We start from the raw sequence: 21,181 nt of genomic DNA, 5'->3' as shown, positions 1-21,181 counted from the left end.
AATAATTAAAACACTCGACGTATTAAATATCTAATTGTTATTAAACTTTTTTATATTCTCTTTTATAGCAACAACATCACTTTGGAGATCTCGTGAGGTTCCAGTGTAACTTTGGCTACGTGTTATCTGGATCCTCTGCTGTTATTTGCACGTCCAGTGGTGCTTGGAATGGAACCACTCCAGAATGTCAATGTAAGAACGAAATAATGACGTAACTTTCTGACAAATAACCAAAAACTAGTTCATAGAAATTACTATTCTCAGAGATGACTATCTACATTAAAATTACTAAGAATTAAAATTACAAAGAAATTACTATCTGCAATATAAAAATGTGTTCATAGATGCTAAGTGTGTATCGCTGCCAGACGACAAAAATGAAGGACTATCGGTAATCCGCAGCGACGAAGCGAGCGTCCTGGTGCCATTCAAACAGAACGTCACACTCAAGTGTGGTAGCAACGGACGATACCTTCGAAACACGGCTACTTCAGGATTCCGTCAATGCGTCTACGATCCAAAACCAGGTCTGCCAGACTATTGGTTATCGGGTTCTCAACCAGCCTGTCCAAGGGCTGACTGTGGGAAACCATTGCCAACACCTGGAGCGGAATATGGCCAATATTTGGACACCAAATACCAGTCTTCCTTCTTCTTCGGTTGTCAGGACACGTTCAAGCTAGCTGGACAGACGAATCGCCACGACAACGTGGTTCGATGCCAGGCGAATGGGATCTGGGACTTTGGCAACCTTCGATGCGAGGGCCCCGTTTGCGAGGACCCTGGTCGACCCAGCGATGGCTACCAAATAGCCAGAAGCTACGAGCAAGGATCTGAGGTTCAATTTGGCTGCAGCAGGCCTGGATACATTCTGATCAATCCTCGACCCATTGTCTGCGTTCGAGAACCAGAATGCAAGGTAGTGAAGCCTCTTGGTCTTGCATCTGGTCGAATACCAGACTCAGCAATCAACGCAACCTCTGAAAGACCGAACTACGAGGCCAAGAATGTCCGTTTGAACTCTGTGACTGGCTGGTGTGGCAAACAGGAAGCGTTCACGTATGTCAGCGTCGATTTGGGACAGGTTTACAGGGTGAAGGCGATCCTGGTTAAAGGTGTAGTGACCAATGATATCGTTGGCAGACCAACAGAGATCAGATTCTTTTACAAACAGGCTGAGATCGAGAACTACGTGGTCTATTTCCCTAACTTCAATCTTACTATGAGAGATCCTGGGAATTATGGAGAATTAGCTATGATCACGTTGCCTAAATACGTGCAAGCTCGCTTCGTGATCCTTGGGATAGTCAGTTACATGGATAACGCTTGTCTGAAGTTCGAATTGATGGGCTGCGAGGAACCAGTGGCGGAGCCATTATTGGGCTACGATTACGGTTTCTCTCCTTGCGTGGATAACGAGCCCCCAGTGTTCCAGAATTGCCCTCAGCAGCCGATTGTAGTGCAGAAAGGATCTGATGGTGGACTATTGCCAGTGAACTTCACTGAGCCCACGGCTATTGACAACAGTGGAAGCATCGCTCGATTGGAAGTGAAACCTCATAGTTTCAGGACACCGCTTAGAGTGTTCGAAGACACTGTCGTGAAGTACGTGGCGTTCGATTACGATGGAAATGTCGCTATTTGCGAGATCAACATCACTGTACCTGGTCAGTATATATTACAATTCCTATCCCAGCGAATTAAATTGATAATCAGATTTTTAATTGTGTCTTCTTATTGTTCACAGACGTAACGCCACCTAAACTCAGCTGTCCTCAAAGCTACGTCATAGAACTGACAGACAAACAAGAGAGCTATTCGGTTAATTTCAACGAAACTCGAAGAAGAATCAACGCGACGGATGCTTCTGGACCAGTGAAGATCACCTTCGTCCCGGAAAGAGCACTGATACCGATTGGAGGCTTCGAGAACGTCACTGTTTACGCGACAGACTCAAGTGGAAACAGAGCATCGTGCAACTTCCAAGTGTCTGTTCAAGCCACACCCTGCGTCGATTGGGAGCTGAAACCACCCGCTAACGGAGGGCTGAAATGTGTACCTGGGGACAAGGGACTTCAATGCATAGCTACGTGCAAGAATGGCTTCCGTTTTACTGATGGCGCGCCTGTGAAGACGTTCACCTGTGACGTCGCCAAACACTGGAGTCCCACTTCTGTTGTTCCTGACTGTGTCTCTGAAAGTGAGTTCTTAATTTCCTAATTTATGAAGTGTTTCTTGAGTTTCGTCACGATTCGAGGTTTGAATGTTTACTGTATTTTACAGACACCCAGCAGGCGAACTATCACGTGGTCGCAGCAGTAACATATCGAGCCAATGGTGCCGTTTCTAAGTCCTGTCTGCCACAGTATCAAGATCTCATGTCTCAGTATTATATGAATTTAAACAACATCCTGACGCAACGTTGTTCTGCGGTCAATGTGAACATGAATGTGTCCTTCGTGAGATCAGTACCATTTTTAATCGAAGAGAATGTCTTGAAGGTAAATATTCCAGAAGACGAATCAATAAAACCACGAATCTAAAGTTACTAATACTGTGGATACAAATTTCAGATGGACTTTATCCTCGTGATCGTCCCAGCTATACGTCAGCCGCAATTATACGATCTCTGTGGCTCCACGTTGAATCTGATCTTCGATCTATCCGTTCCATCCACCAGCGCAGTGATCGAGCCTCTGTTAAACGTCTCAGCCATTGGAAATCAGTGTCCTCCTCTCAGAGCTCTCAAGTCCTCCATCACTCGAGGCTTCACTTGCAGCATTGGCGAAGTTCTGAACATGGACACCAACGACGTGCCACGATGCCGTGAGTAAACGAAATTTCCAACAAAAATGCCACGTTCTTCAGAACCAAAGTCCTAATTCTTCTTATCATCGCTTCCAGTACATTGTCCAGCGGGCACATACGCAGGAGAGAAGCAAAAGCAATGCACATCCTGTCCCAAAGGCTTCTACCAGAACAGTGATCGTCAAGGATCCTGTCTACGCTGTCCATTCGGCACGTATACTCGAGAAGAAGGTTCAAAGAACATAGACGACTGCATACCCGTCTGTGGATACGGCACTTATTCACCAACTGGCTTGGTACCCTGTCTGGAGTGTCCCAGGAACAGCTACACTGACGAACCGCCAGTGGGTGGTTACAAAGACTGCCAAACCTGTCCAGCAGGCACGTTCACTTATCAACCAGCTGCGCCAGGTCGCGACAAATGCAGAGCCAAGTGTTCTCCAGGCATGTACTCGGACACTGGATTAGCTCCTTGTGCCCAGTGCCCAAAGGACTTCTTCCAACCTCAGCACGGAGCCACCACTTGCGTCGAATGTCCGACGAACATGTACACTGATGGACCAGGTGCGCTTGGACGAGAGGAATGCAAGCCAGTGCAGTGCACTGACAGTGTTTGCCAGCACGGAGGTCTCTGCGTTCCCATGGGACACGGTGTTCAATGTCTCTGTCCAGCTGGTTTCTCTGGGAGGCGCTGCGAGATCGACATCGACGAGTGCGCCTCGCAACCTTGCTACAATGGAGCCACTTGCATAGATCTACCACAGGGTTACAGGTGTCAGTGCGCGAATGGATACTCAGGGGTCAATTGTCAAGAGGAGAAATCGGACTGTTCGAACGACACGTGTCCTGAGAGGGCCATGTGCAAGGACGAGCCTGGGTTTAGTAACTACACTTGTCTTTGCAGGTCTGGTTATACTGGAGTGGACTGTGACATCACTGTAAGTGTCGTTTATCTCGAACGTCTTCATTTAATCTATTAGGTCTCATTTTTTATGTGATATCTGCAGATAAACCCTTGCACTGCTAGTGGAAATCCTTGTAATAATGGAGCCACTTGCGTGGCGCTTCAACAAGGTCGCTATAAGTGCGATTGTCTACCAGGTTGGGAAGGACAAAGCTGCGAGATAAATACTGACGATTGTGCTGAGAAACCTTGCTTGCTGGGTGCCAATTGTACGGATCTGGTAGCTGATTTCACTTGCGACTGTCCACCAGGGTTCACTGGCAAGAGGTGCCACGAGAAAATAGACTTGTGCTCGGGAAATCCTTGCTTGAATGGGATATGCGTGGACAATCTGTTCAGCCACGAGTGCATCTGCCATCCAGGATGGACTGGCGCGGCTTGCGAGACGAATATCAACGAATGCGGCGATAAACCTTGCAGGAACAACGGTCAGTGCATCGACCAGATCGACGGGTACACCTGCACCTGCGAGCCAGGGTACACAGGCAAACAGTGTCAGCACACCATCGACGACTGCGCCTCTGACCCGTGTCAGAACGGTGGGACATGTTTGGACCAACTCGAAGGGTTCGTCTGCAAGTGCAGACCTGGTTTCGTTGGACTCCAGTGTGAAGCAGAGCTGGACGAGTGTCTCAGCGATCCTTGCAGTCCAGTTGGGACGGATCGTTGCGTCGATTTGGACAACACCTTCGTGTGTCACTGTCGCGAGGGCTACACTGGGTCATCCTGCGAGATCAACATCGACGACTGCGCCTCTTATCCGTGTTTAAATGGCGCCACGTGTAGGGACGAGGTTGGTGGCTTCAAGTGCGCGTGTCCAGAGGGTTGGACCGGGGTACATTGCGAAGTGGACGTTGGAACTTGCCAGAATCATCCTTGTCAGAACGACGCTGCTTGCGTGGACTTGTTCATGGACTACTTCTGCGTGTAAGTATAACTCATGTCGTTGGTTTGGGGTCGTTTTTGATGAATGGTACTTTGTCGAGCAGATGTCCATCGGGAACGGATGGAAAGCAGTGCGAAACCGCGCCAGAGCGGTGCATTGGTAACCCCTGCATGCACAATGGACGTTGCCAAGACTTTGGGTCTGGACTTAATTGTACTTGTCCTGACGATTACACTGGAATCGGTTGTCAGTATGAATACGATGCTTGCCAGGCTGGCGCTTGTAAAAATGGCGCCACTTGCATCGACGATGGCCTTGGTTTCACTTGTATCTGTCCACCAGGATACACAGGTGATTCGTTTAATTCTGATTTTTGTTAATAATGTTGGATAAAGTGTAATCGCGTGATTATTATCCAGGTAAAACGTGCGAGGAGGATATAATCGATTGTAAGGAGAACTCTTGTCCACCATCGGCGACTTGCATCGATCTCACTGGGAAATTCTTCTGCCAGTGTCCTTTCAATCTGACTGGCGACGATTGCAGGAAGTGTAAGTGCATATATCCCAGTCTGTTTCGAATCAAGCGAGATTAATCTTGGATGGTATTAAATTGTGATATCCTTGCAGCTATCCAAGTGGATTACGATCTATACTTCAGTGATCCAACACGTAGTAGCGCAGCACAAGTGATACCTTTCTTCACTGGCACGAGGAAGAGTCTAACAGTAGCTATGTGGGTGCAGTACACTCAGAAAGACGAAGCTGGAATATTCTTCACTCTTTATGCCGTCAGGTAGATCATCGCAATTCTAATATTTTAAAAACAACGTCTTTCTTGCGAATATTTTAATATTTATCGATTTTTATCGCAGCTCTCCCCACGTCCCAATAAACAGAAGACTAATGATCCAAGCGCACAGCAATGGCGTTCAAGTGTCCCTGTTCCACGATCTGCAGGATGTGTATCTACCATTCAGAGAATACGCGACGATCAACGACGGCCAATGGCACCACGTGGCTGTAGTTTGGAACGGCGAGAACAGTGGCGAGTTGATCTTAATCACAGAAGGTTTGATCGCCAGTAAGACTGAAGGTTACGGAAGTGGAAGATCCTTGCCGCCTTAGTAAGCACAGAATTCCTTCCTCAATACACGTCTACTTATTCTTTTCAACTATAACCTCACGTGAACCACTAATTTTCAGCGCCTGGGCGATGCTGGGTAAACCACAGAGCGAAAACGCGAAGGGTTACACAGAGTCAGGTTTCCAGGGACACTTGACCAAGGTGCAGATCTGGAGTCGTGCGTTGCACGTCACGAACGAGATCCAAAAGCAAGTTCGCGACTGTCGCACTGAACCAGTTCTCTACCAAGGTTTAGTGTTGACCTGGGCTGGTTACGACGAAACTATTGGCGGTGTGGAGAGAGTGGTACCCTCGCATTGTGGGCAAAGAGTGTGTCCACCTGGATACGGTGGCAGCAAGTGTCAGCAACTCGAATCTGACAAGATTCCACCGAAAGTGGAGCACTGTCCTGGCGACCTTTGGGTGATCGCCAAGAACGGCTCAGCTATAGTCAGCTGGGATGAACCACGGTTCACAGACAACGTTGGGATAGCGAGGATTCAGGAGAAGAATGGACACAAGTCTGGGCAGACTTTGATGTGGGGGATCTATGATATCAGTTACGTGGCTTACGATCAGGCTGGAAACTCTGCCAGTTGCAACTTTAAGGTCTACGTGTTGTGTAAGTGTATTTATTAATCATTTGAAAATTCAATGGGTGAAGAGGTGTTTCGAGGATGTTTCTTATGAGTTTATCTTCGCATGTTACAGCTGACTTTTGTCCAGAGTTGGCTGACCCAATTGGAGGCACCCAACAGTGCAAAGACTGGGGATCAGGTGGTCAGTTCAAGGTCTGCGAGATCTTCTGCAACCCTGGACTTCGTTTCTCTCAAGAAGTCCCGAAATTCTACACTTGCGGAGCTGAAGGTTTCTGGAGACCAACCAACGACCCATCACTTCCTCTGATCTATCCAGCTTGCACAAGTAAGCACTTACTCAACATTCAATTCGCTACTTCCAGTCTCTATAATTACTCCTTCTACAATGCTATTCCTTTTCTTTCGTTATTCAGGTGCAACGCCAGCGCAACGAGTGTTCAGAATAAAAATGAACTTCCCAACGTCGGTTCTGTGCAACGAAGCTGGCCAAGGAGTGCTCAAGAAGAAAGTCAGAGACGCTGTGAACTCTTTGAACAGAGATTGGAATTTCTGCTCGTACTCGTTCGAAGGTAGAACATTATCATTCACTCTCCACGTTTTCTTTAACACTCAACGCGAACAATTACTCGATCGTCTGCGTAGGAACCCGCGAGTGCAAAGACCTGCACATCGACGTCCAATGCGACCATCGCGCGCGTACAACCAGAGACACCAACGAGGAGGACGGCGGAACTTACATAATTTCCGCAGTAGTACCAGCCGAACCGTAAGTATCGATCTTTTCGCGCGTCTCGATAGATCGTCCATCGCTGTCTCGTGCGAAAGGAAGCGTCGATGCTTCTCTTTCCACGTGTGCCGTGTATAACTGGCACGATACTAGCGCGATCGGCTTCGAAATCAGCGAAAGCAAATCCACTTGGCGGTGAGAATCACTGGTACTGAGCATTTTGTTACTTGTGTTGCATCGTAGAACGAGACAAGCGCGGCAGGGCAGCGATACCTACGAGGTGGAGATCTCGTTCCCGGCGATAAAGTAAGGAACAGCACAACACGATTTACGCCACGTGCGGAAAACGTATCATTGTACATGTGTTCTCGTAATTCGGGGCTCGGTGTATTTTTTTTTCTTTTTTTTTTATTATTCCGGAAAATCATCTCTCATCATTCGTTCCATGTCACATGGTCCCATCAGACATGAAACCGCGGATGCATGAACCGCGTACACTCGAGAACCCATATAATCGTGTTCTCTTCTCATCATAACGTTACTAAACTCGAACTAATTGGACCAGTAACAAGAGATTGATTCCTCTTTGGAACCAGTTACTCCTTGAACGGTTGATTCAAACGGAGGATCGAGAGAAATGCTCGATTTTTGTCTAATAAGTTGTCGTTCTAACTGCCGTTTCGTCTATCGTCCGATCGACGCGACGACTTAAGAAGTTATTGGGATAGAATCGTAGTTGAGCGATCCTGACAACTGTTAAGTCGACCCTAACCGACAGTACGGAAAGTAAACGCTGGTATGCACGTTGTTACTAACTGTTCACACGCGACAGACTAGGCTGAATGGAACACTTAACTAGGGACCAACGAGTTCATAGCGGCATAACAACGTAACTCGAACAGTATAACACTTGACTGGGAACCAAGCTGTTGGGTTGGCCAAACGATCGTCTGAAGTAACCACGGAGATCGGAACGTCGATCGATGCGATCTTTAAAAAATTCCTCGACACCAAACAGCTTCGGTTCGCGACATTAACAGAACATTAAATCCACCAACGACACTCTGCCACTCGGACATGTAACGCATTAGAGTTCCAGGATGTATTGAAATACCACATACGTAGGAATATATAAATTAGTGGGTGTCGATAACAACCGACACTGCTGGAGAGGAACCAGTGGAGAAAGGCTGCCTGATTACCTTCGCCTTCAGATAACGGCTGTACATACTTGCGCATACCCTCCTTTTGCCTGCCGCTAAAACAGACACCCCTCGCGATCCGCAGTCGGTTAACGATCACACTTCCTCTTTTATAGCGATCCAATTTTGAACGCGAACTCGAACGAAAGAGCAACCGTTCAGACTCTGTTGGAGAGATTGATCCTGGAGGAAGATCAGTTCGACGTCCACGATATCCTCCCCAACACTGTGCCCGACCCAGCGTCCCTAACTTTGGAGTCCGACTACGACTGTCCTGTGGGGCAAGTGGTGATGGCGCCTGATTGCGGTAATTACTATCTCTGCTATCAATTAGTGTATTTTATCTCTAATTAGAATATTTATCGAGTCATTTAAACTGTCCAATGCATCTGAATGAACTTTCCAACGGGTTTACAGTGCCCTGTGCCGTGGGAACATACTACGACGAAGAGTCGAAACAGTGTCTGTCCTGTCCTGTCGGAAGTTATCAAAGCGAGTCTGGTCAGCTTAAGTGCAGTCCATGTCCCGTGATCGCTGGTCGTCTCAGCGTGACTGTGGGACCAGGGGCGCGAAACGCGGCTGATTGCAAGGAACGCTGCCCAGCAGGAAAGTACTACGACGACATGGCTGGCCTCTGTCGCAGCTGCGGCCACGGTTTCTATCAGCCTAACGAGGGTAGCTTCTCGTGTCTGCTATGCGGACTTGGAAAAACGACCAGGACAGCCGAGGCTGTGTCTCGAGAGGAGTGCAGGGACGAGTGTGGGTCTGGGCAGCAATTGGCCGTCGAAGGGAAGTGCGAACCTTGTCCAAGAGGAAGTTTCAGGACTCAAGGGGTTCAGGCTGCTTGTCAAGCGTGTCCTGCCGGCAAAACCACACCGAATATGGGCTCTGCGGCGATAGAAGAGTGTTCTCTACCTGTCTGCGAGCCTGGAACGTATCTGAACGGAAGTCTGAACGAATGTATGGAGTGCAAGAAGGGTACTTATCAGTCAGAGCCACAGCAGACGTTCTGTATACCTTGTCCTCCTAATACTAGCACCAAAGGAATGTCTGCGGTGAGTATTTCCCTGATTTCTCCACGTTTCATAGCTTCGAATGATGTATGCATTTTTTCTGCGTTCGTATTCAATTTTGCTTTCTTCTTCGCTCGATATTAGACCAGCAAGTCGGACTGCACGAATCCGTGCGAGACAACGGACGCGGAAATGCACTGCGACGCGAACGCTTACTGTCTGCTGATACCGGAAACGAGCGACTTCAAGTGCGAGTGCAAGCCTGGCTACAACGGAACCGGAACCGAGTGCACGGATGTCTGTATGGGTTACTGTGACAACGAGGGTGTGTGTCTTAAAGATTCCAGGGGGCAACCGTCCTGCAGATGCAGCGGAAGTTTCACCGGAAAACGGTGCACTGAGAAGTCTGAATTCTTTTATATCACCGGTGGCATCGCTGGTGGAGTCATCTTAATCATCTTCGTCGTGCTTCTTGTATGGATGATCTGTGTCAGGTTGGTAGACCTCGCAGTTACTGCTCTCTTTTCTTTTTTTTTTCAAAGATGCATCGAAAATACCAAACGTCAGCTTTAGCAGACGCGTTAGAAATGTTTGAAGTATTGATAAATCGCTAGAAAGTGTAAAATGAACGAGAGAACGCACTCTTCCCGCAGAGCATCCAGAAAGAAGGAACCCAAGAAGATGTTAACGCCAGCGACGGATCAAAATGGCTCCCAAGTGAACTTCTATTACGGCGCGCCGACACCATACGCGGAGTCGATCGCGCCATCGCACCACAGTACCTACGCTCACTATTACGACGACGAGGAGGACGGCTGGGAGATGCCCAACTTCTACAACGAGACGTACATGAAAGGTGAGCGGAAAAACGGGACGCAGCCCCCCGAGAAAGGAAGCGTTCGTTAAGTTTCACGACTTTCACGAGTTCTTTTCCACGTCGTCCCTTTCAGAGAGCCTGCACAACGGCAAGATGAACAGCCTTGCTCGCTCGAACGCTAGTATCTACGGCACGAAAGATGACCTTTACGATAGACTGAAGCGTCACGCGTACCCTGGCAAGAAAGGTTGGTACCACCTCCCGAACGAGATCAGTATTTTCCCTTTTTTTTTTTCTTCTTTCTTCTGTACGATTAAAGATACATTCGCTTTAGATTACCCCATGTTTCGAGAAAGTTTGCGATCATTTCCAAAGTAAGAGAACGATAGTTTCTCTCTTTTTTCTATTTAAAAATGAAATTGGTAAAATACTAGTCAGGGTTACCCTATTTAAGGAAAGGTTGGTCACACTTCCAATAAAATTAGTACCTTCCTTTTTTTCTTCTTTTTTTAGATGAATAAAAAATTGATAAAATATTCGTCAAGGTTATCCCATTCAGAGAAAGGTTGGTATCATTTTCAACTAAGATTAGTACCTCCCTTCCTATTTCTCCTCATTTCGATGATTCAACGAGCCGATAAAAATCGTTCGCCGAGGCAATCTTATTGATGGATCTCTAGCGGCATTCTCAATGGAATTGTACATCTCGACGCTCAGTGCGCGCAGTAAATTCATTCGCTGGTTATATAATTGCTCAGATAATATGGCGGTCCGCTTGGCCGCATCGCTTTTCTATATCTAAAGGTCAATAGTCGATATATCGTTGGGTTCGCCTTGACGTCACGCACGGTACCGTATTAATAGAAACGATGATTCAGAAAAAATTCCACGCATCCTTCTGCACCATCTACCCATCCTCGAGAACGAGAAAAAAAAAAAAAAAGAAACAATGAATTCCAGCCTCAAACAATCTCTTCCATATTTTCTTTAAACGAGACTAAGCTAGTTAATTAAGAACGAAAACAATCCCTAAAGAGGTACACAAATATTTTTCCAGACAAAAGCGACAGCGATAGCGAGGGCCAGTGACCACGACGAGTAGTCAACGTTCTACCATCGTAGAATAAAAAATAAAAGAAACGAAACGAAAAGAGAGAAAAACGAAACACGGCGTCCCCCAAATACGCATACCATAAGGGGCGTCGAGACCCACTTATTTATTAATCCCAGACGAAGATTGCACAAGTGGCGCGCGTTCGAGGGTCCCCCAATTGCCGAGGAACAGATCTGATCGAACTGAGACGAGGACTCGCTCGAACGCTTTCACACGCGCCAAACGTGTATGTACGATACGATTTACCGAGTGGCGTTTCGCGTTTATCGAGGGTCTAGAGACGATCGAGTCCTGGAACGGCGATCCATCGTCTGCGAACGGTGGGATCGTTGTTTCGGCACCCGTAGCATCGATCAACGAGCAATCCGCGGACCGGACCGGTTCGCGGCGACAAGACTAAATATACAAGCGTGAGGTTGTAATTTTTTGTAATTTATACCACCTAGCGTTAAGTTAAGGACCACTACTTCCTCCCCCTTCTACCGATTAACCCTGTATCGTTCACTCGTGGTGCGAACGAGAGGAGCAAGTGCGCGCATGTATGTTAAATACAATCCTGCCTTCCCCCCCATCCGCCCCATCAAAACCCCTCTACTTTTATACATAAGCGAATTTATATTTTGTTACTATAGATAATGTACGTGTATATCACGCTCGATGTAATATAAAATGTTGCGTAGGCGACTCGAACGAGTTAACCGGGGGGCAAAAAAAAAAAAAATCAAAAAAGGAAAAAAAAAGGGAAAGCAAAGAGCGGATCGAGAATGTATTGTACATTGAACCATGCCTACCAAGCTGTTTTCCACTTGTATTGTAAAAACTTTAACAAACGGTTGTTTTTTTTTTATTAATAAAATATATTACGACAAGAGAGACGTCGTGTCTTTACTTTTTTTTTTATTTGAATGTTTTCTCGTTCAACGTCAACGGGATCACTCTGTACATTTTCTCCTCGAATTTGAAATCGTTCCAGACACTAGCGCGGGTACTCGAAGATAAGTGTTTTCGCGTGGTGTCCACGTGATCTCGGGAGAATCTGTTTAAGTGAAAAACCGTGTCGTAGTTTTGTCCGTTCTCGAAATTTTGCTCATCCTCGCTCGAGTCGGAGCGATCTTCGTTATCGTCTGTTTCGGTATCAGATTCGTCGGTGCTGATTAAACAGTCGTCCTCCTCGGTGCCGGCCGATTCTATCGCCGCGGAAAATGTCGAAACACGATAAGGAAATTGGCAAACGAGCTATAATAGGCTAAACAGGTACCGTGATTCATGTACCTCGCGCGGTGTTCTTCGTCATCAATTCCAACAGCAGCTAAAAGAATCCAAACGGTGATTGTTTCCGTCGTTGCTTCATAATTATGATAATTACCTTAACGCGGTGTGCAAAATCCGCGGAGTCTGATTTATGCATCGTGAGTCGTTGCGTTTATATTTGTTTCGTTTCGAGTCGATGGTTTATGTTAATCGATGCGATTGAAATGCTTAGTAACGAATTACAGCTTATATGATTGAGAACATGTTTTGGGGAGTTGTGTTGCAGATTGGAGGGAATGGTGATGGTGGACTAAATGTTTTGGTTAACACGATGGCTTGTTGTTTCGATTATGCATGCATTTCGATATTAGATTGCAATGAACGCTCTGAAATGTGCAATATTTTCGTCGATATGATACGCAACTTTGGATGTTATGTCTTTCTTAGTCAGAGATTACTCTCTCGTTAATTTAGTATCAGCAGAATAAAATCTGTTAAAATTATTACTAATTTTAGATAGCACGCGTATCAGATTCGTGTACTTAAAAATGCTTAGTCCGTTACATAAGTTTCTTGCGCAATTTATGTGCTCGAGTAGTAACGTTGCATCACTATTTTGCGGTATTCGAAAACGCAAAGTGCAAACAGGACGTAGAATAAATTTGACATTGTGAACGAAGCATAGAACTGTGTAGATTTAACTTAAAGGCGTTGGACTTACCGACAGATGCGAAGCCATCGTTTGTCGCCAAATTGTATTAAAGATGGAACTGGAATAATAAAAGTTAACATTCTATTATACACAAAATCTCACAACAATAAAAATTCAAGTTGTAGTTTAAAATTATTCGAAACATAAAGATACTTACAGCATTGGCGTTAAACGTGCAGCCAGATCCTTATTAAGCAGGCACTGACTCTAACAGCGAGGAGAACCAAGTAAATATTTAAAAAAAAAGGTGTAAATAAAAGACTATGATGACTTGACGTGACTAATTAAATTAGAATTGTTGAACAAACACTGACTCTACTCACGCGTTAAAAAATTTGTGTAACAGAATCTTTACGAAGGAAACACTGACTCTACTTCGCGTACAATAATCATAATTAACTTTATTTAGAGCAATTGTGCTCTGAAAAAATACTGAAATTATTTTCAGTAACAAACACTGACTCTACAGACCGCATTATTAAATTTCATCTGTGAGGAATCACATTAATAACCATAACATCCACGTTTCGAGTCGCTACTCCTTTCATTTCGAAGTTGCGATCAACTAACGATCTGTAACAAAACGATAAAACAAATGTAAGTAAATAGAAGTAAAGTAAATTATATCAACGTAACACAACAACCAAGCACACAAATTATACTTTAAATGTTCGCAGGAGCACTCATAGACACGACAGAATAGTCAAATGAAGACAAACGAAAGTAATTTACTACGATAAAGACGAATTGTTAATTAAATACAAGGCAACTCGATAAAAAGGAAGTTATTAACAGCACATTTAAGTTTCGAGAAGCAGTAGAGATACATACGTCTGTAGAAACACTACGCAGTCGATAAGCAAGGCTACGTCTCTACAACAGAGAGACGCGTCTTACCGGCACGCCGTTCAACGACAGACTACGTTATCCACCTTCCCCCACTCTATTTCACTCTGCCAACCGAGTTTGTATCACGAAATAAAAGAATGTTATATTTAAACAATTTTCTCGACAAATTACTGACGATAAATTCTAATCAATTAATATTTATAGAGTTATGTAATACATAGAAAATATATTCATATATGTATGTATTTAACATGCTATCCTTGATCGATCTAATGAGGTGAATTTACGTCTTATTGTTAAACTAACATAGAGCAACTTATCAGTCTGCTTACAGTTTCTATTTTTATAACATTATTACTATGCAATACTTCTTCATTCTTTTTTTCTTTCTAACGAATGTAAACGTGAGAACTTGAAGCAATAACAGGAGGCATTGTTGAATAACAACGACAGTTCAAATTATTATATAAGGAATAAAACATTCGATAAACACGTTAAACGATCTTGAAATTCTCATCGTGTGTTACATTGTCTTCAAAATGAAGGCTATTAACTACGTTACCCTTTTCTTGCGAACTGATACGATTGAACATTTTGAAAATGGACTGAAAAATGCTACATCATTATGGTGAACGATACAATCTGTTTCTATTCTCTGCTGGTAACGTGGAAAGTGATACAAACCTTATGAAGGTTGGTTACACACTGGTAAAGTTACAAGAGGAGATACAAAAATACACTAGACGATAGATCTATTTATAAGACCTATTCCTCGAAAACGATACATGGCATTTTTATCTAATTGATACACTATCGTGTAACTCATTATTATTTCAACTTTAACGTCCTTGCAACAAACTAGCACTGTTAAAATACGTGGTTACATTACTAACGTTAAACGGTTTCGAAAGCTACAAAAATCCTTAAGAACATGCTGGTCCTCCACTTCTCATCGTACGCTAACCGTCTGCCCTAACCAATCAGGCGATCCTAATTGGAGAGTAGTCAAAAACTCTGTGAAAAATCATTGTACAATAAGGAAAGTCAGGACGATCGTTCGGGAAACAGGCTACAAGTGTCGAAAAGTGGGAAAATACGATTATCGACGGGAACCTGACCCCCTCAAGCTTCCCAAAGCATGACGCGTCAACTTCCTTCCACTGCAGCGTTCCCGTGCAACGATTGGCTGCCGATGTACTCACGTGTGCCCTCATTGGCCCACAATGACGTGCTGGTGCCGCGTTCCATTCAACCAACGCGGATTAAAAGAAGCATCGTGCAGTGACGTGTTTAATTCCGCACTAGCGACGTTCCAGCTCGCATTCGCGTAGAAGAGTCTGAGAGGTTCAGCAGTGCGGATTGTTAGTGGTGTAGCTGCGCGCGAGGAGATTTCCTTATCGAAACGGCTAAGAGAACCTACTCCACGACTCTGAGCACGACTCGACGCAGCGTAAAACAGTTCTCTCGTGCTCCAAGTGGAAGGTACAAAAACACCAATCGTGTCAGGGAGGGTGAGTGTTAACTCCGACGTGCACGTCGCCGTGCACATCGTCGTGTTTACCGTGCACCGTGTTCGCCATCGTCGGGGTTCAGAACCCCGGCTGCCGTTCCCAAACGGATTATATAACCGTGGATCGGGTTAATTTTGTCGCCTGTCGCGGCGGCAATGCCGATACACGAAATTACGCCGCGGCGAATAAGTAGTGCGAATCGATCGGACATGTCGTAGCGGCCACGGTCGCCTATATACCCGTGCGGGTATCGTGCGAAATATAGTATTCCAGAAAGTTCCGAGTCATTGTATATTTTCGAGTGCGCCGCGGAATTGTTTCCTGCGCAAATTCGCGTCCTCTGCACCCCGCGAGAGAGGTTGGACGAAACGGATACGCGGTAACGTAAGCCGGTTTCGGGAAATTCAGTCACATGCGTTTGATGCTGCGCGGTTACGTAACGAGGTTAGTCGGATGGCAACGTAGAACGAACGTTTCCCGACGGGGCCAGCGGTGGTTTGCCGTTCGATAAGAATCGCGTCTGGAAAAAAAAGGCGGAACGATAGTGTGTTAACGTGTAACGTGGGTGTCTGTAGTCGTGCGCTCTGCTACATGTGAAAAAAAAAAAAAAGAAAAACGCTATCTGCTCGGTAGGACATGTCCGGCTATCGGTTCGCGCACTATCCGCACGGTCTCGTTCGTTTGTTCTACGTTTGACGGTCGGCCCACGTATTGATATACATAAGTAATTATCGACTTAAAAATAGCATTAATTGTTGATGCACGATTTGTCCTGTACGTACGTTTGCGCGGCATGCACGTATTAGAAAGAAACATTCGTTGCGCCTCCATCGATCGTAGAATTGTGTGTTTTGTCCCGTAGCATAGGTGTAGGGTTACTGTTAGACCTTCTTAGTTAAAACTTAATAATCTCCGTTTTATGTTTCAGATTGATAATATTTTAGTTTTTTCAGACCACGCGTAATCCCCCAATATGGTACAATTTGCGTAAACAACTAACTTCTCAATTTGTCTCATCTATAAAACGAGCATCTTGTTCTTTCTTACGCTGCGATTGTTAAGACCTATCCTGCTGATTGCGGGCAATTCAGCTCTAATATCGCGTTCAATAAAAACTCGATACAATCTTAGAAAACGCGTGATCGCATTATCTTTCCAGAGAAGCATTAACTTTGTTATCATGATAAATTAGCATTACCATACTTGTTACTTGGTAATCAACTTTTATAGATGGGATTATAGATACTCTTTATCTGTTTGTTTATAAAGTTAAGATATCACCGGTTAATGCTTGTTCGATGTAACGTAATGCCTCTGTGTGATTTGAACAACGTCGTTGTTTCACAGTGCAAGAATCAAGGTCGTTCGTAAATCATTTACCAAGTCAATTGCATTTTAATCAAATTTTATTAACAAATAGCCCACCCAACATATCGACCTGTAACCGTGAAAAATGCTAATTTCTTGTCCTTAGGCATTCAAAATCCCTCCTGTTTACGAACGCCCAACGGCCAGCAACATTTCATTTGAGAAAGGAGGCGTGTTTAACGTATGTGTCCTGTTGGAAGAAACGTGAAAACGATAATTTTTTTTTGCACTTTTCTGCCGGACTTAGAATGCGTTGCGTGTAAAATTTAAGGGAATCCTATTCCAGGTAACAAAGCCATGCACCCGTCAGCCGCGTCTGTCATCTGTTTCTCGTGGCGTGAGATCGTGGCCACTCGAGGGCGAGCCTTCAAAAATGGACACAGAGCCTTTGCTAACACCGACCATGGAGTCGGAACTGCTAAAAGAGCCATGGGTATTCCCACAGCCGAAGAGCAGTGCAATAAAAGACGAAGAGAAAACAGTGTCCTCCACATGGGAGGAGAACTTTCAGGACTTAAGCGGTTGGTGTATGGACACGTTCCAGGGACAATGCGATTTTCATGCAGGTGAATCACCTACTTTTAAACTATCAGGTCAGTACCGGATTTATCTGCTTATTTTACGAGAACACACAGCCGCCCCTCCTCTCATCTGAACGTACGCGACCATTTCTCGGATTCCACGCCGTGTTTCCTTTATTCTGATTAAATTTCTACCGAACGATTATTCTTTGGTCGCAGAGGACCTCGTCGGAGGAGCGGAGAGACGACTGTACCACTTTTAAAAGAGAAAGGTATCCTTTTTATCGCGCGACTTCGTTCCAGGTACGAAATACGAGGGTAACAGTGGTTTGTCTTCAGAAGAGGGGGTATTTAAGGATTTGATGAGTGTAGCAGACGATGAAAGGTGGAGCATGAAAATGAATACGGCTGAGACAACCGAGCAATCGAACAACAATTGTCACAGCTTGCAATCTATATCACATGTAACTAGCAGATTCGCGAAAGAGGATAGTCCAACAGAATCAAACACATCCAGCACGTGGTTAAAGACAACTAAAGGGACGACGGATACCATTAATACAAGTTCATGGAGCAAACAGAGTAACTCAGATATTAGCACATCATTCCAATCCAAGTATCAGATAGAGTACATTGATTTGAACGATGCTTGTCCGACATCTTTCGACTCCACTGAGAATCAACGTGAAACGTGGGATGTGTTACGGACCGTTGAAACTACTGGATCGGACACGTTCGATCTGTTGTCGTACCTTTGCGACGTAAGGCGATACCACAATTATAATTAACGATACAACAAACAGATTACGGATGTTTATGCAAATTTACAATTTCGTTTTTAAAAGAAAAAAGTATACATCAAACAGTAACCCTAATTTCTCAACTTGTTTGAAGCTTAGGTCGATCCTCGCTGATCCAATGTACCTTAAATATCCTATAAATGCATAAACACTCGTAATCTGACGATTGATGTGTTCAAAGTCTGAACTGTTGCACTAAGAGAGAACGATTCTACACATATATCGTGTTGCAGGATGAAATGCGTTCTCCAGAAGGCAGCGTTTCGACAGACTCATCGATAGTATTGAAACCATGGTCGCCTGCCAAGCTGCCAGCAACGATTCCACAGACTAGCGTGAAAGTGAAAACGGAGAACGAGACAGTTACACAAGAGTGTGCGAAAGGTCGAGCGGCAGCATCGACGATAACTTCGTCTTCTATAGAGACACCCGTATTACCCACTCGGAGAACCGAACGAACGAGGAGAACGGTTACCAGCAAAACCAAAGTGGAGAAACCGTACAGCAGGGCGCGACGCGAGAAGTCGATGCGAAAACGATACATCGACAGCGACTCGGACGAACAGCCGTTCGTCTCGCACTACAGAGAATCGAGGGAGAAGAACAACGAAGCATCGAGAAAGTCGCGGATGAACAAAAAGGCAAAGGAGACCGAGATGGCGACGAAGGCGATCGAATTGGAGAGGGACAACAGGATATTAAAAATGAAAGTGGAGGAACTCGAGAAACTCGTAACATCGATGCGCAGTGCGTTACTGAGGTCCGCTTTAAAGAAAGAGTTCTGAGAGAGAGTATTTTCGTTTCTATTTGGTTCGAGAATTCGTTTACATCCGCAGGTGGATCGCGTGTAGCGTTGTTACATTTTTCCTTTTTTTTATCATCTTTTCGTTTTTAGGTGTTCTATATATACATACATATATATATATATTTGTTTTTTTTTTGTGAGACACGAGAGAAAATACTGGATTATTTTTCGTCCTTATCTATTTTTATATTGTTACGATCGATAATGCGGAAAGAAAGATTTGATATATTATTGTTATACTCGATTAATCCTTTATTTTTTTGTTTATCAATTTGTCGTTTGATCAAGATTTATCAATGTCTGTGTATACATAGCGTTGTACCGTTCGAAGGAAAGGTGTATTCCTTAACATTTTATGTAAATGTTTGTTGCACAATGTTTGCGTTTAAGTTTTTATCTTCTTCTTCTTTTTTTTTTTAAAGACATCTTATGTCTACAATGTCTTATAATGCTTACGATGAAATCTGCATTATTCGCGTTCATATTGAACAAGAGGAATAACAGAGGAGAAAAAAAAAATGAGGTGAAAAAGCAGGAGATATTTGGGGAAACTTGCAAATTGGTATCCTTATAGAGTTTACCGACAAAGAAGATTACATAATCATATTTTGTTCAGCCTTGTATTGTACCTGATAAAAAAAGTATAAATATAGAGGTCGGAACAAGATAAATTATGATCGGTAAGAATATAATTTTTTTACTGGCGTGGGCACAATAGTGGCATGATGTTGTACAATTAATCTTCTAATAAAGAACATGCTTCAAAATCTACCTCGTAGTAAAGAGAATTATTTTTGTAGACACTCGTTGCTATGAACACAACCTCATACATCGAGCAACAAACTCATTTTGTCGAAATTCAATGGTTCCTACGAGTTTCGTTTACAAACAGATCATAACACTATAGCTGTTCTTTCGCATACACTTATCATAATGCTATTATTAAGCAATAGAATACAGATTACACACGGAGAGTTCAGTTCACCGGTCGAGAGTACGATATAGTGAATTTAAAGAGTATACATTTTTTTTATTCCTGTAAAAAAATGTACTGCACGTGTAATGAAAACTTTTCTAGCACGTAGATTACTATGTGGTATATGCTACCGACGTAGATGATTTTAATATTGTTCTATCCTTGTAAATGTTAGAGATGCTTTCGCTTTTATTTTAAAGTATGAAAATGCTTGGAAATATATTAAAATTTATCTAATGACTGAAATGATAATGAAATAAAATATATAGAAGAGAGGAATATTTTTTAAATAGCTAAATTTTTATCTAACCAACAAATCACATCTATATCTTTTAAATGTTAAAAAAAAATATATATATATACATATATATACATAATTCCAAATATATTTTTACTAGCGTATATATATATTGTAACTTTACAGAGACTATACGTATATCTTATTTCATTCTCGTATTGCGTTTACTTATACGCTAAGCTACGAAAATTCCTGTATACTAATTGTTTATGTTATGATATATGTAAACGTTATGAATTTTAAATATGTAATGGATTTGTTAATAAATGTGAGTACGTCTTTCGAAAAGTGTAGTCAATCTTCGTTAACTTAACATTCAACTTTGTAAATTCAAATATCTTTCACGTTAAAAGCGATCATTGTAAATTTGGAGTATTTAAATATTCCCGCCAATGCCGCGGTTCTACATATTGGGCGCCATCTTGCATTCAATACCGGCGTGGATGCGACTACTTTTACAGTTTCAATTTTAACTGTTAACTGTGCGTTAAACACAATTCCAATGGCACATAACGCAAAACGACGACTTAACAATGCATATTGATAAAAATTTAACGATGTCCAGGCTTGTGGGTTAAGATATCCCATCGAATATCTCTTCCCTCATTCTCGCAATATCTCCTCGCGCGTTGCAATAAAAGTTACAAGAATATCAAAATCGACTCACGTTATTGCCCCAGTCCAACATCGAAACACGTCCGTCACGGTATTCCATGAAAAATCTCAGCAATCCAAGACGCGACATCCTTCGCCATTCCCTCAGCGCGTCTTCGAGAAGATCATTTATCCAATTGCCACTTCACAAACGCGTAACACGCGACAAAACTTCACACCG

The 21,181-nt window shown here is 43.8% G+C and overlaps 2 protein-coding genes across 7 annotated transcripts in view; both read left to right on the top strand.

Moving 5' to 3' along the window:
- Positions 1–11,743, top strand: part of Uif (sushi, von Willebrand factor type A, EGF and pentraxin domain-containing protein uif) — a 36,662-nt gene extending 24,919 nt beyond the window's left edge. The window contains exons 16-37 of one of the 3 annotated variants that reach the window (XM_076905872.1): positions 69–192; positions 345–1,667; positions 1,748–2,200; positions 2,284–2,501; positions 2,574–2,826; positions 2,905–3,746; positions 3,816–4,699; positions 4,762–5,009; positions 5,078–5,209; positions 5,288–5,453; positions 5,533–5,784; positions 5,864–6,405; positions 6,495–6,707; positions 6,796–6,951; positions 7,025–7,148; positions 7,353–7,415; positions 8,428–8,618; positions 8,729–9,366; positions 9,469–9,818; positions 9,978–10,180; positions 10,275–10,388; positions 11,199–11,743. In XM_076905872.1, coding sequence (XP_076761987.1) covers positions 69–192; positions 345–1,667; positions 1,748–2,200; positions 2,284–2,501; positions 2,574–2,826; positions 2,905–3,746; positions 3,816–4,699; positions 4,762–5,009; positions 5,078–5,209; positions 5,288–5,453; positions 5,533–5,784; positions 5,864–6,405; positions 6,495–6,707; positions 6,796–6,951; positions 7,025–7,148; positions 7,353–7,415; positions 8,428–8,618; positions 8,729–9,366; positions 9,469–9,818; positions 9,978–10,180; positions 10,275–10,388; positions 11,199–11,230 — 7,521 coding nt within the window. In that variant the 3' untranslated portion in view covers positions 11,231–11,743. Of the gene's footprint in view, positions 1–68; positions 193–344; positions 1,668–1,747; positions 2,201–2,283; positions 2,502–2,573; positions 2,827–2,904; positions 3,747–3,815; positions 4,700–4,761; positions 5,010–5,077; positions 5,210–5,287; positions 5,454–5,532; positions 5,785–5,863; positions 6,406–6,494; positions 6,708–6,795; positions 6,952–7,024; positions 7,149–7,352; positions 7,416–8,427; positions 8,619–8,728; positions 9,367–9,468; positions 9,819–9,977; positions 10,181–10,274; positions 10,389–10,654; positions 10,707–11,198 lie in introns of those variants that run through there. The other 2 variants (XM_076905874.1, XM_076905875.1) reach the window with 2 other exon arrangements.
- Positions 11,744–15,436: 3,693 nt separating this feature from the next.
- On the top strand, positions 15,437–19,843 carry LOC143429587 (uncharacterized). 4 transcript variants are annotated; one of them, XM_076905251.1, is made up of 5 exons: positions 15,437–15,578; positions 17,053–17,127; positions 17,233–17,539; positions 17,771–18,228; positions 18,501–19,843. In XM_076905251.1, the coding sequence occupies exons 3-5, from the start codon at positions 17,320–17,322 to the stop codon at positions 19,050–19,052; spliced, it is 1,230 nt and encodes a 409-aa protein (XP_076761366.1). In that variant the 5' UTR covers positions 15,437–15,578; positions 17,053–17,127; positions 17,233–17,319; the 3' UTR covers positions 19,053–19,843. The 4 variants fall into 4 exon arrangements, with proteins under 4 accessions (XP_076761366.1, XP_076761368.1, XP_076761367.1 ...); XM_076905252.1 differs by lacking the exon at positions 15,437–15,578 and adding an exon at positions 16,209–16,302; XM_076905253.1 differs by lacking the exon at positions 17,053–17,127 and having other exon boundaries at positions 15,441–15,578.
- The last annotated feature ends 1,338 nt before the right edge of the window (positions 19,844–21,181 follow it).

The sequence above is a fragment of the Xylocopa sonorina genome, chromosome 12 (assembly GCF_050948175.1).
Source record: "Xylocopa sonorina isolate GNS202 chromosome 12, iyXylSono1_principal, whole genome shotgun sequence".
Lineage (NCBI taxonomy): Eukaryota > Metazoa > Arthropoda > Insecta > Hymenoptera > Apidae > Xylocopa > Xylocopa sonorina.
Note: the sequence above shows the minus strand (reverse complement) of the source record. Positions and strands in the feature narration are given on the sequence as shown.

Coding starts and splice junctions, on each gene's coding strand:
- LOC143429587 (XM_076905251.1), top strand. CDS start 17,320: ATGGACACAGAGCCTTTGCTAACACCGACCATGGAGTCGGAACTGCTA. Junction 17,540..17,770: donor ACCTACTTTTAAACTATCAG/GTCAGTACCGGA, acceptor ACTTCGTTCCAG/GTACGAAATACGAGGGTAAC. Junction 18,229..18,500: donor TGTTGTCGTACCTTTGCGAC/GTAAGGCGATAC, acceptor ATCGTGTTGCAG/GATGAAATGCGTTCTCCAGA.